The following is a 12778-nucleotide window of genomic DNA, read 5'->3' on the forward strand; positions in this document are numbered from 1 at the left end:
AGGGGAGAGGAAATGATGGATGGAACAAGGAACCAGAAAGGAGCCCAAGTGGAGGGATTAGCCTTGGAGAGAAAGAAGGTGATGGTTATCAGGTAGATAGGGCAGGAGGTTGAGCTCAAGCCTTACAGCCTCATTTTCTCTGAAACAGAAGGCAAATGTGTGTCCTTAGATGGGGGGTGGGGATAGGTAGTTGGAGGAAAGTAGATGTGAACACAGTGTTGAAGTAGCTTCTCTGTTTTTGCTCCTCATATATAAAATAAAAACTTCCTACATTTAAAAATCATTTATCTTTAAATGCCTTATTGGTAAGTTGAATATATTACAGGTCTTTATTTTATGGAATTATAGCTTTCTGTACCACTCTAGGAAGAAATCTTCGGGAATTAGAGGTATGGTTTAAAAAAGAGGGATGAAGTAGAGCTTAATCAGAGAGAGAGAGAGGAGAGATAGGAGAGGTCGTGTTACAGAACGTCTGACCCCTTAGACCCTTTAAGGGATAGGAATTCAAGTTTGTATTACTTTAGCAGTAGGTGACTTGCGTAATAGGGAATTAAAAGGTCCACTAATAATGATTTAATTTATTGTAATTTTTCCCAAGAAAGCTGTGGAATGGACTCAGAATCAGAGAGCTGAAAGGAATCTTAGAGATCATGAAGTTCAAATCTTAGAAGTGTTTTTGGGTCTTCAAGGTTATTACTTGACCCAAGTAGTTTTTAGATTTCTTGTAGAATATTTTCAGAGACTCTTAATAGTTACCATGGTAGGTTTTTGAACCAATGCTGACAGTTACTTTATTAATGTATCTATTGCAGAGAGAAAAATTCACAGGCCTCAAAAGTGTTTATTACATCGGACCTATGTGGGCAAAAGTTTTTGTGCTTTTTAGTAGAATCCCAGCTCCAGTTACGGTAAGTGCTTATGTATAGATAAACTTAAGACTGCTTTTTTTTTTTTGCTTAATTAGCTTTATTGAAATAATTTACATACCATAAAATTGACGTTTTAAGTGTACAGTTAAATGATTTTCAGTAAATTTACAGAGTTGTGCAATCACCACCACCACCCAGTTTTAAAACATTTCTATCACCTTAAAAAAATTGCTTGTGCTTGATTTGCAGTCAATCTCTGGTCCCATTCCTAACCTCAGGCAACCACTCTATAGGGTTTCTGCCTATAGAGATTTGCCTTTTCTGCACATTTTATAGAATCTTACAAAATGTGTGTCTAGCTTCTTTCACTTAGCATAATGTTTTTTAGGATCCACCATGTTGTAACATGTTGAGTACTTTATTGCTTTGCTGTGTAGTAGTTCATTGTATAGATACACCACATTTTGTTTATGCAGTCATCTGTTGTTGGACATTTGGTTTGTTTCCCCTTTTTGACCATTGTGAATCATGGTGCTATGAACATTGGAGCAAAAGTCTTTGTGTGGACATACGGGATTTCTGTTTTCTTGAATAGATGTCTAGGAGTGGCATTGTTGGGTTGAATCTTCTTAGGTGAAATGTGCATTCAAATCTTTTCCACATTTATTTACCTTTTTATTTTGAAATAATTATAAATCACAGGAAGTTACAAAATAGTAGAGGGGTCCTGTGTACCCTGCACTCTTTTTCCCACAGAAGTAACATCTTATATAACTATAATACCTTATGAAAATAAGGAAATTGACATCAATATAATCCACAGACCTTATTCAAATTTCATCAGTTTACATGCACTCATTTGTGTGTGTATATGATTCCATGAAGGTTTCTTGTATGTGTAGATGTATGCAAACACCACAATCAAGATACAGAACTTCTTCACTACCTCAAAGATCTCCCTCATGCTGCTGCTTTATAGTCACATAGACCATCCCGACCCCCCCCCCCCCGCCGTCGCTAATCCCTTGCAACCACTTAACTGTTCTCCATCTCTGTAATTTTGTCATTTGAAAATGTTATATAAGTGAAATCATACAGTATGCGACCTTTGAGATCGGCTTTTTCCACTTGGCATAATACACTTGAGATTGGTATAGGTTGTTGCATGTATCAATAGTTTGTTTCTTTCTTTATTTTGATATTTAGCTGTGTAAAGTTTCAAGAGAGTAATGATAAAACCCAGCTCATCTTTGGCTCTGTCACCAACATACAAGCAAAGGATGCAGCGCCAGTGGAGGTAAGTGCAGGCACATTTCTTGAGAAGGTGAAAATCATTATGCTTCATAATTTGCACAGATTGGCAGATAAAATTTTTGTCTCTCTTTAGAAGATAGACACCATGCTGGTCTTGGAGGGCAGTGGAAACCTGGTGCTGTACACAGGAGTGGTTCGGGTAGGTAGTAAGTAGCATTTCGTGCTTTTGTAGGACTACCTCCTTAGTTTGATATTTAATATTTGTTACCTCCTGTCTGCAGGATTTGGCAGAAGATTTTTCTAAGAGTTGAAAATGAAGTCTCCAATTTAGGTTGGTCCTAATTCGGAGGGCTAGGACTCACTGTCATTAGATGGGTTGGCATTATGGACCTGCCACAGATGGGGAACCTTTAATGAGTATAGATAGATTATTAAAAAAAAAAAAGTTAAACTGAAGTTTTATAAAGAATTTAATTTTGAAATTGACATACGGGTAGCTTTGTTAAGTCTCAGAGTTTTTGAAAAGTTTATGTTAATGTCGGCTGTATTTTTTTTTTAACAGTTGTGAAATGTACATACAGAATAATGTAAATTTTACAGATTTAAATTATGAAATTTAAATACATACACACAATTTGAAGAATAATGAAGTGAACATTCATATAACCACTACCAGGTTAAGAAACAGAATGTTGCCAGTATCTTTATAGTCTCCTGAGTGTTCTTTCCTGATTGCTTCCTCATCTCCCTCCCTCCCCCCCCAGATAGACCCTATCCTGACTTTTGCAGTAAATCAGTCCCCTTCTTTTATTACTGGTTTTTTTACAATTATGTATGTATCACTGAGGAGTAACTTGTTTAGTTTTCCTCGTTTTTGAATTTTTATATAAAGGAACCCGTACCATATACTCTTCTCTGACTTGATTATTTTGCTCAACGTGATGCTGTTTTTAGATTGATCTTTGTCGATGTGTACTCATTCACCGTTATATAGTATTCCATTGTATGATTATACCAGAACTTTTACTATTTTACCAGTCACTAGGATTGTTTGTGTTGTTTCTCCTGTTTCCTCTAATAAACAATACTTTACAAAAATTATATGTGTCTCTTAGCCTTTAGAGTATTTGTGTATTCAACTTGGCCATGTGGTGCCAAATTGATTTCCAAAGTGTAAGTTGTACCAGTTTACAACATCTCCCCATACTCTTCGCCTCCAACAGTGTATGAGAGTTCTGCATGCTTCTTTACGTTCTTGCTAATCTATATATATTATCAATTTTTTCTTTTTTCTTTTTTTTCAAATTGGCACCTTGTTATAGCCAGGTGAGAATGGAAGTCTGGGCACCCCACTTGGCCTTTGCTGACAGGGCCGAGGCTGGAGCATAGTTTTTTCCATGGTTTTTGTCTGGAGTGGGTTGGTTATTGTCTAAAAGTTTTCTGTCTTGTTAGGCTATTCCTTTCTGATTCTTTGGTCAGGGAGAGCAGTATTTCTTGGGCCTTTTTTTTCTGTCTGCTCCTGTAGTAGACTGTGGTCAGCCTCAACTTCTGTGCTACCTGGAGGCCAGTCTGAGAATTGAATGGTGTTACAGACCAGTGTTTAGTTCTCATATCCTTTACTGTGTCGTTGTTGGTAGTTTCACACATGGGTCACCACGAGACCTGTCCAGGATTTCATACACAGATTTAGAAAATCCTTTTCTCTATTTCCTTCCTCTCCGTTCCTCCTCACTCCCTAGCTGGGACAGAGAGGGGTTACTGCTTTGTCGTTGCAGAGTGGGTTATTGCAGCTCTCCACCCACAGTTTCTGTGGAGCGAAGGGGAGAGGTATGCTGCCTTTTTATTATAGAGCAAGGGTGAAAGCCAGGCTCCTTTCCCTTCACAGCTGCTGCACATCATGGGGAGGTGAGAGGGGCTGCCTCCTGGCAATGAAAGCAGGGCTCTGTCCACAGTTTCTGCAGCTGCAGTGCCTGATGAGGAGGGGAGGAATGCCACCTAGTAACTGCAGAGCAGGGATGTAAGATAGGACTGGCCCAGTCTCTGTGCTGGGGCAGAGGCGCCACCTAGCTAGCCTTTGCAGGTAGAATGATAGACAGGACTCTGCCCATAGACTCCACACCACAGCTCCTGATGAGGAGGGGGCTGAGGGCCATGGCTTTTTTCGTAGTGTTTGTCTGGAGTGTGGCAGGTATGGTGAAAATGTTTCTGTCCTGCTCGGTCACTCTTTTTCTGACACTTTGGCTAGAACAAGGTTTTCTTGAGGTCTCTTTTGGTTTGTGCCTGTGGGCATTTCTGGGTTATAGGCCCCTCAAGAGCCCACAGCCCAGTTATGTAAGGAGTTAAAAAAACAAAAACCTAGAGAATTCATCATAGCTCATTACTGGTTCTCAGGTCCCTAGCCAGTTAGTCCTCTTTTCTTCACCTTTAATAGTCCTCTGTTGCATTATAAATTTCCTGCAAATTTTTTTGTTGTTGTAGTAATTAGTGGGAAGAATAGCATGGAATGTGCTTACTCCATATTTTCATTAACTGGAGGTCTCTGATAGGTTTTTTTTTTTTTTTTCCGGTGAGGAAGATTTGCTCTGAGCTAACATCTGTTGCCAGTCTTCCTCTTTTTTTTGCTAGAGGATGATTAGCCCTGAACTAACATTTGTGCAGTCTTCCTCTATTTTGTAGTGGGTTGCTACCACGGCATGGCTGACAAGTGGTGTAGGTCTGTGCCCAGGATCCAAACCCGTGAACCCTGGGCTGCCGAAGCAGAGTGTGCTAACTTAACCACTACACTGCAGGGCTGGCCCCTCTGATAGGTTTTCAAAAACTTTCCATTTTGTTTTTTAATCCTAAGGGTTTTGTTCAGGCAACTTTTGTAATTTTATTAGCTTTTGAGTAGTATATTGACGTAAATGTGTGTATCGTTAAAATTTCACTTCAGTGCTGAGTATTTCCTTTTAGTCTTATCAAGAGTTTTCAGCCTGTATGGATGTGAATTTCTGTTGTGTTTTTCCTGAGAACCCTACGGATAGCTAAAATGAGGGGTGGTTAGCATGAATTGTCAACTCATTCTTTTAAGGTCAAGGAAGGATTTACTGTATGTAAAGTTTTTTTGAGGAAGAAGTATTTGAGAGTTTGTGATGGAAGACTGATTGTGAACTAGAGAGCACAGTTTGAATTAGGTTGGATTTAATTTCTTGAGCATCACTCAGTCTCATTTTCTTAGCCCTGAGAAGTAATTGATGTTCTTTCTGTCTGGAGATTTAATCAGATTGCTGCTTATAGTATCTGAAAGCTTAGTGTCTGTGCTGTCTTTAGCACTAATAAGGTAAAAAAATGAGTAGTATATGGAATTTTTTATAATGTTTTACTGTATTAACATTCCCCACCCTTTCCTGTGGGGAAAAAAAAAGTCCTCAGCAACGAAGACAAGGAATCAGACCAAGAAAAATTGTACCAAGCTATTTGTAGTTGGATGGTAGAATTTGATACATTACTAAAATTTTAATTCTCTCCTTTTTTTTTTTTTATAAGGAGGATTATCCCTGAGCTAACATCTGTCGCCAATCCTCCTCTTTTTTTTTTTTGTGAGGAAGATCGGCCCTGAGCTAACATCTGCCAATCCTCCTGTTTTTGCTGAGGAAGACTGGCCCTGAGCTAACATCCATGCCCATCTTCCCCTACTTTATATGGGACGCTGCCACAGCATGGCTCGACAGGCGGTGCATCGGTGCGTGCCCAGGATCCGAACCGGCAAACCCTGGGCCGCCGCAGCGGAGCGCGCGCACTTAACCGCTTGCGCCACTGGGCCGGCCCTGCCAATCCTCCTCTTTTTGCTACGGAAGACTGGCCCTGGCCTAACATCCGTGCCCATCTTCCTCCACTTTATGTGGGACACCACCACAGTGTGGCTTGACAAGCGGTGCGTTGGTGTGTGCCCAGGATCCGGATCCTGGGCCACCGCAGTGGAGCGCACGCACTTAACCGCTGTGCAACCAGGGCCGGCCCAATTCTCTTTGTTTTTTAGTTGTGTTTGGTGAGCATAAAATTTGAAATATCAAGAGAAATACATGCTTACGTGCCAAACGTTTTATTTAAGGATGTGATAGAGTAAAGCCAATATTTTTTTCCATGTCTTTTTATTGCTTAAAGGTGGGAAAGGTTTTTATTCCGGGACTGCCAGCTCCTTCCCTGACAATGTCCAACACGATGCCTCGGCCCAGCACTCCACTTGACAGCATTAGCACTCCTAAGCCTCTGAGTAAACTACTTGGATCCTTGGATGAGGTGAGACATGAATTAGATGTTGTCAAAAATAATAGTGTTTTAAAGAAGTTTGGTCAAATATTAGTTCTTTCCATGGTTATTAACTTTTCTTTTTAAATGATAGAATTGGAAGTTTAGCTAATACTTATAGAATATAAATGTTTTCGAACAGAAATGATTCAGTAAACATACATTGACCTCCCTTGTGGTGTGTAAGGTACTTTTGAAGGTGCTACAGAGATGAAGATGATGCATGCTTTTCTATCTAGGGATCTCACAATTTACTTGAGTGAAAGAGATGTATTGTCTGCATGAGAAATTATAATTTAAGGTAGACTATGAAGACTTACGAAAGAGGAACAGAAAGTACCATAGGAGATTCACTGATAGGAAGGTACACCCTGATGGATTGATGTGGCTGAACCCAAGGCTCATCTCTGAGAGTCATGTCCAACTTGGTTTGGACCTTGAGGATAAGTAGGATATTTGTAGATGGAAAGGTGCATTCAGGCAAAGAAGAATCATAAGGGCACAGGCTTGGAGGCAGGAGAGTGCAGAGCATTTTTTATGCATATTTGTATCTCCATCTCCTGGCCTACAAGTTAAGACTTACAAGTCTGGAATGAATGAATGCTTATAAAGGTACCAGTAGTCTGTTGGGTGAGGCAGGGCAGGGGGTGGGATAGTAATAATAACCTGTTTTTGAGTGTTTCCTGTGTGCTAGGCACTGTTGTAAGTGTTTTATCTGTATTAACTCATTTAATCCCTTAGGACAGCTTTACTGGGAAGACACTGATCCCTGTTTTACAGATGACTACATAGAGATACAAGGAGGTTACTTGTCTAAAGTTATATAGCTAATAAGTGGTAGATCTGGGATTTACACTCTTACTAATATGCTCTTAAAGGAAGAAAGGATGAAAAGGTGATTTTTATTCTGAATGCAATCACCAGAGCATTACAGATTTTTGAGGATGGAGTTATGAGTGTTAGGATCTGTGTTTTAGATGCATTTATCTTGGAATTGAAGGTGGAGAGACCACTTAGATCCCAAGGGTTGTTGTCTGTGAGTTTAAGATGTGCAAAGAGGGTCTGAGTTATGGCAGTATATTGTAAAGGAGGCGAGTGACATGAGAGGCCTGGAGAGGTGGAAATGACAGGGTTTGGCAGCTGATTGGTTTTGTGCTCTGCTGGAAAGAGATGTTGGGAAACAAGGTTCAGAGTTCTCTGAGCAATCTGGGTGGATACCCACGCTTACCAAGTTAGAAGCCTGCAGAAAAGGGGTCTGTATTTGAGGGACATCGGAGTGCAGAGGTTTAGGGGCAGTTCAAAGTGAAGGTTGGTGCTGGCAATTGTATTGGATCATGTCTAGGCCCAGATTTTGTCTTTTAAAAATGTTTGCAGCATGGGCCGGCCCCGTGGCTTAGCGGTTAAGTGTGTGCGCTCTGCTGCTGGTGGCCCAGGTTCGGATCCCGGGCACGCACCGACGCACCGCTTCTCCGGCCATGCTGAGGCCGTGTCCCACATACAGCAACTAGAAGGATGTGCAACCATGACATACAACTATCTACTGGGGCTTTGGGGGGAAAAAATAAGTAAATAAATAATTATTAAAAAAAAAACAAAACTATTTAAAAATGTTTGCAGCATTGAGCTCTTTCCCTTTAAGCCAGGACATTTGCAGAACTTTCAAAAGGGGAGCTGGAAAAGTGTCAGAGAGTTTTGTGTAATTTGGAAGAATGTTTTTATAATGTAAAATGGTTCCTAACTTTCTTAGAATCTGTTAGTCCAGGAATGGTTAGTGTCTTTACGGTGGCCCTGAGATCACAAGGAGACCATAGGCTAACACACTGGCTGATGGCTTTCCCACTTCTCAGGTAGATTGTGCAACTAGACTCAGATCTAGGACCAGTGGAGCTCAACTGCTTTTGGCAGCTTTGGAGTAGAAGCTGAAATATAATAAATACATCTTATGCTTGATTAGCTCTCAGTGTTAACAAGATATTCACTTAGAGATGTTCTGTAAACTGAATTATAGAAATACAAAAAGGGTCAGTGGTGATGACTGGATCTAAAATTGAAAGCATCTGTTTGTAATTACTAAGATCATTTAAAATTTTTGTTTGCGTAACTACAATTGAGCAAATAAATGTCATTCTTGTATTTTCAGAACAAACGTTTGCCCGTAAGGGAAATAGACCACGTACCTGTCTGGTTTCTTTGCGTTCTCATTGCTCTCCTTTCTCTCTCAGGTCTTAAATGCTCAGGTCGTATCTGCCGTGGCTGCCTCAAATTACAGTTTGTCTCTAGCCCTGTAAGATTGTTGGAAGTGTTGCTGTCTGTTCTTTCTCTTAGCCATGGCCTTCCTTGCACACTCTGTCTATCCGTATTGCCTCCATGCAGCCCCCACTACATATTGCAAATGCCTAGGGTGGAAAAGCAGTGTAAGAATTTCAGGCCCCTCCCTGTGATTCCCTTCTTTCTCTCCTATATCTTGGCCCCTCAAGTCCAGGTTGTCTCCACAGCTCTCCAGTGCTATTGATCAGATGTTTTGCTATTTTATCTACTTTTTCTAGTTGCTTTTGGTGAGCGCTTGGTCTGCTACAAAGTACTTCATCATACCTAGAGCAGAGTGATTTTAAATCATTATGTACAATTGTTAGTTGGACTATATCCCCCCCAGAAGTTGTTTCTTTTTTTTTTTTTTTAAAGATTTTTATTTATTTATTTTTTTCCCCCAAAGCCCCAGTAGATAGTTGTGTGTCATAGCTGCACGTCCTTGTAGTTGCTGTATGTGGGACGCGGCCTCAGCATGGCCGGAGAAGCAGTGCGTCGGTGCGCGCTCGAATCCGAACCCGGGCCGCCAGCAGCGGAGCGTGCGCACCCAACTGCTAAGCCACGGGGCCGGCCCCAAAAGTTGTTTCTTTATCCTTAATTTCTCAAAAAATACTTCACATATGTTGTATTTATGACTTTTTACAGGTTGTTCTATTGTCCCCCGTTCCAGAACTAAGGGATTCTTCGAAACTTCATGATTCTCTCTATAATGAGGATTGTACTTTCCAACAGCTTGGAACTTACATTCATTCTATAAGAGACCCTGTCCATAACAGAGTAACTCTAGTAAGTATATTTATTTTTAAAAGATTAGGTAGCTTTCCAAGAAAATGGCTGTCATTTCAGATTTGTCAGAATGCAGAATTTTGTCTGAAAAATGAAAGCAAACATTTCTCATGATTTTTTAAATCTCTTGTGTCATTTTTTCTGCACTATTTTACTTGAAAATAATTCTGCTTCACTTTTCTAAAATTTCTATAGTATTAAAAATTATTGAAAACAAAGCTTGTTCAATCAGTTGAATTTTATATTGACATGAATTTTATCTTTTCATTAAAAGTTAATTTCCTTTTGGTGATGGTGACTCTTAATGTCTATATAAAAATTAGACAATTAAAACAAGAATTTTTGGAAATGTTTTTTAAATAAGCACCTTTATGGTTTTGGAAATTTGGAAGTATTCACTTCTGTTTGAAAACTATTGTTTGTTTTTCATTTATTTTATTGAATTTTGCTTTGAGAGGCAAGCAGTCTTATAAAGCATCAACTATTACTATTTTTAAGACATTCAAAGACTTAGAATGCACAGATTCTGTTTACTTGCTCTTGTTTGTTTCCATTCTTTTTACTAGGAACTGAGTAATGGCTCCATGGTTAGGATTACTATTCCTGAAATTGCCACCTCTGAATTAGGTACGACTGAGGATCAGACCTCACTTCCACGTTCTCAGTTCAGTTGATAAGATTCGGAGTAATTGCTGATTTACAATAATAATTGGGATTTTAAAAATTTTGCTGTTTTTGAGGCCATGGGATGGAGTTTTTTTACTTTGCAAAGAAACTGTGAAGAGCTGGGGAGTGCTTTGCGATATCCACTCCATGTGTGCTCTAAGGCTAGCGTGCACTTGAAGAATGTGCTAGTTCTGTTCCTCTGAGATTTCTTATATTGAAGAATGCCATGCAGTGAGATTACAATACATGGACACGTTTCTTGCAAAAAAATCTGAGAAACAAGCCTAAGCAACTCAAATAATTTTTGGCATATTTAATGATTTTTAATCCTAAAATAAATCTCTCAATTGTTAGATAAATTGAGAAATGAACATAATTGCCTTAGTTGAATAAAACTGAATATTATAGTCAAAATACAGTCAGAAGTATTTTAATAAGATTGGAGTCTGCTTGAATTATTATTGAAATGCAGGTTGGAAAATAGTGGGTGGAGAATACTTCTGAACAAAGAATAGTAAAGAAAACTTTCGAATTGAAAAGATTTGCCAACAAATGTAAGTTAAGAAAAGAATGCCTATATGATATTAGAAAATTCATGACATTTATTAGTTTCAAAATCTAACTGCTAAAGCAAAGCATTGGTAGATTGTGTGATTTCTGGAGTTTGGTAAGTAGGTTAGAATAACTTTGGTTTTAGGAAATATCCTTCGCTGGTGTGGTACATGATATTCTGAGTTGGTATAGAGATACCCTGCTTCTCTAAAAGGTATTTAGCCAGTAATTGCAAGGCCGTGTATCTATGAGAATAAAGCCTAAACAAAATATATAAAAACAAATAACAGATTAAATAAAATAAATAAAAGCAAAATAAAATCTTACTCTCGCACAGCCAAATAGAAGTCACATAGTTTATGCATGTAAGTTTCTGTACTTATAAAGTGTTCCTCAGCCACTCAGGCAGTATCTAGTTTACACTTATTTTGGATTCAACCATGACAAACTTGATTATGTAGTTTTCTAACATTGATTCCATTTGATTCCAACCTTTGCTGTGTGTGCACACACATAGCAAATTGATGAAAAAAGGTATGCTGTTGAGGATGGGCCTGGTGACAGTGACAGTGGGAAGAGAAGAAAAGAATCTTCTAAAGAAAAGATAGAAGAATACAAAAACATTGCAGTTTTGGGCCATTTACTACTAAAAGCAGACCCAGGCCTCTTCACAGCAGTAGCCCTTGCCACCCTGAGGGGGTCACTGTATGACAGTGTAGCGCTGTAAATTCATACTAATGACACCGAGTCATTAAGAAACATATGAATTACGTGGTATTGGCTGGTTTGTGTAAGACAGAGCGTATAAAGCATTTTAGAAACTGAATGCTGTCAGATATAATTAAAAGCTATAAAACTTTGGTTAACGGGACTGTTCACTCATTTAGAACATCTTTTAATGCTAGTTAAGCATTGCTATTTGAGATTGCATATACAGTCATGTACCACATAGCATTTTGGTAAACGATAGACCACATATACAATGGTGGTCCCCTAAGATTGGTACCATATAGCCTAGGTGTGTAGTAGGCTATACCATCTGGGTTTGTGTAAATACGCTCTGTGATGTTCACACAATGACAAAATCACCTACCGGTGCATTTCTCAGAACGTATCCTGTTGCTGCGTGATGTGTGACTGTATTGAATGTTATATATTTACTCAAGTATTTAAGCAGTATTTCATATGAATTTATTCATGTAGAAATTTTGTCTTTTTGATAGAATGACTTAATTTGTTGTCCAAACTAGGACATTTTTGAGAGTGAAATGAGCTATTAATAATTGTGGGGGCAGTGGATGTAAATCAGTTCTGTCTCAGGTGAACTGGACTATTTGGTTACCTTGTTTCTGATTCAAAATGAATGATGGACAAGCTGTCCTGAGACCTCTTGCAAGCCCTGTTAAATTCAGTAGTTGGGTTAAGTTTCAAGTGATTGGCTAGGTAATGTTTGCATCCCACGGGCAGTTCTCTTTTCATAGTAATTGGCCTTTGCATAGTAGTATTTAAAAAACTTTTTTATTAAAAGAGGAAAGACATACATGTGTGGGAAGCATACTAAAATTAATCTTTGTTTTTAATAGTACAAACATGTTTGCAAGCAATTAAGTTTATCCTGCCAAAAGAAATAGCTGTTCAGATGCTTGTCAAGTGGTACAGTGTCCACAGTGCTCCGGGAGGACCCAGTTATCACTCAGAGTGGAATTTATTTGTGACTTGTCTCATGAACATGATGGGTTATAACACAGACCGCTTAGCATGGACCCGAAATGTAAGTACTTATAATTGTTTTTCTTCCCGAGTTATTCTGTCGCTATCAGTGTGATGTTTGCATAATTTTGTAATACAACATGCATTGTATGTTAACAGATCAATTTACTAATAGGTATACCTTATTCAACAAAATAGAATAATACTAAGGCTCATTGTATCTATGTGTTAGAAGTCAAATGTCATTTAATATTTAATAATAACATTTTACTAGTAATTATTGAGTTTTTATAACATGGTAGAGCATGTTTGATTATTATTTTTCAGTTCATTTTTGTAAAATGACT

General features: G+C 38.7%; 1 protein-coding gene across 9 annotated transcripts in view; it reads left to right on the forward strand.

Annotated features, from left to right (window-relative positions):
* Positions 1-12778, forward strand: part of ANAPC1 (anaphase promoting complex subunit 1) — a 102582-nt gene that overhangs the window by 16798 nt on the left and 73006 nt on the right. For 8 of the 9 annotated variants that reach the window (XM_087426105.1, XM_087426104.1, XM_087426110.1 and 5 more), the window contains 7 exons: positions 813-908; positions 2076-2166; positions 2257-2322; positions 6267-6401; positions 9363-9503; positions 10070-10130; positions 12305-12492. In XM_087426105.1, coding sequence (XP_087282231.1) covers positions 813-908; positions 2076-2166; positions 2257-2322; positions 6267-6401; positions 9363-9503; positions 10070-10130; positions 12305-12492 — 778 coding nt within the window. The remainder of the gene's footprint in view (positions 1-812; positions 909-2075; positions 2167-2256; positions 2323-6266; positions 6402-9362; positions 9504-10069; positions 10131-12304; positions 12493-12778) is intronic. The other variant, XM_087426109.1, reaches the window with a different exon arrangement.

This window comes from Ceratotherium simum, chromosome 40, assembly GCF_057802395.1.
Source record: "Ceratotherium simum simum isolate JZ-2026a chromosome 40, ASM5780239v1, whole genome shotgun sequence".
Taxonomy (NCBI): domain Eukaryota; kingdom Metazoa; phylum Chordata; class Mammalia; order Perissodactyla; family Rhinocerotidae; genus Ceratotherium; species Ceratotherium simum.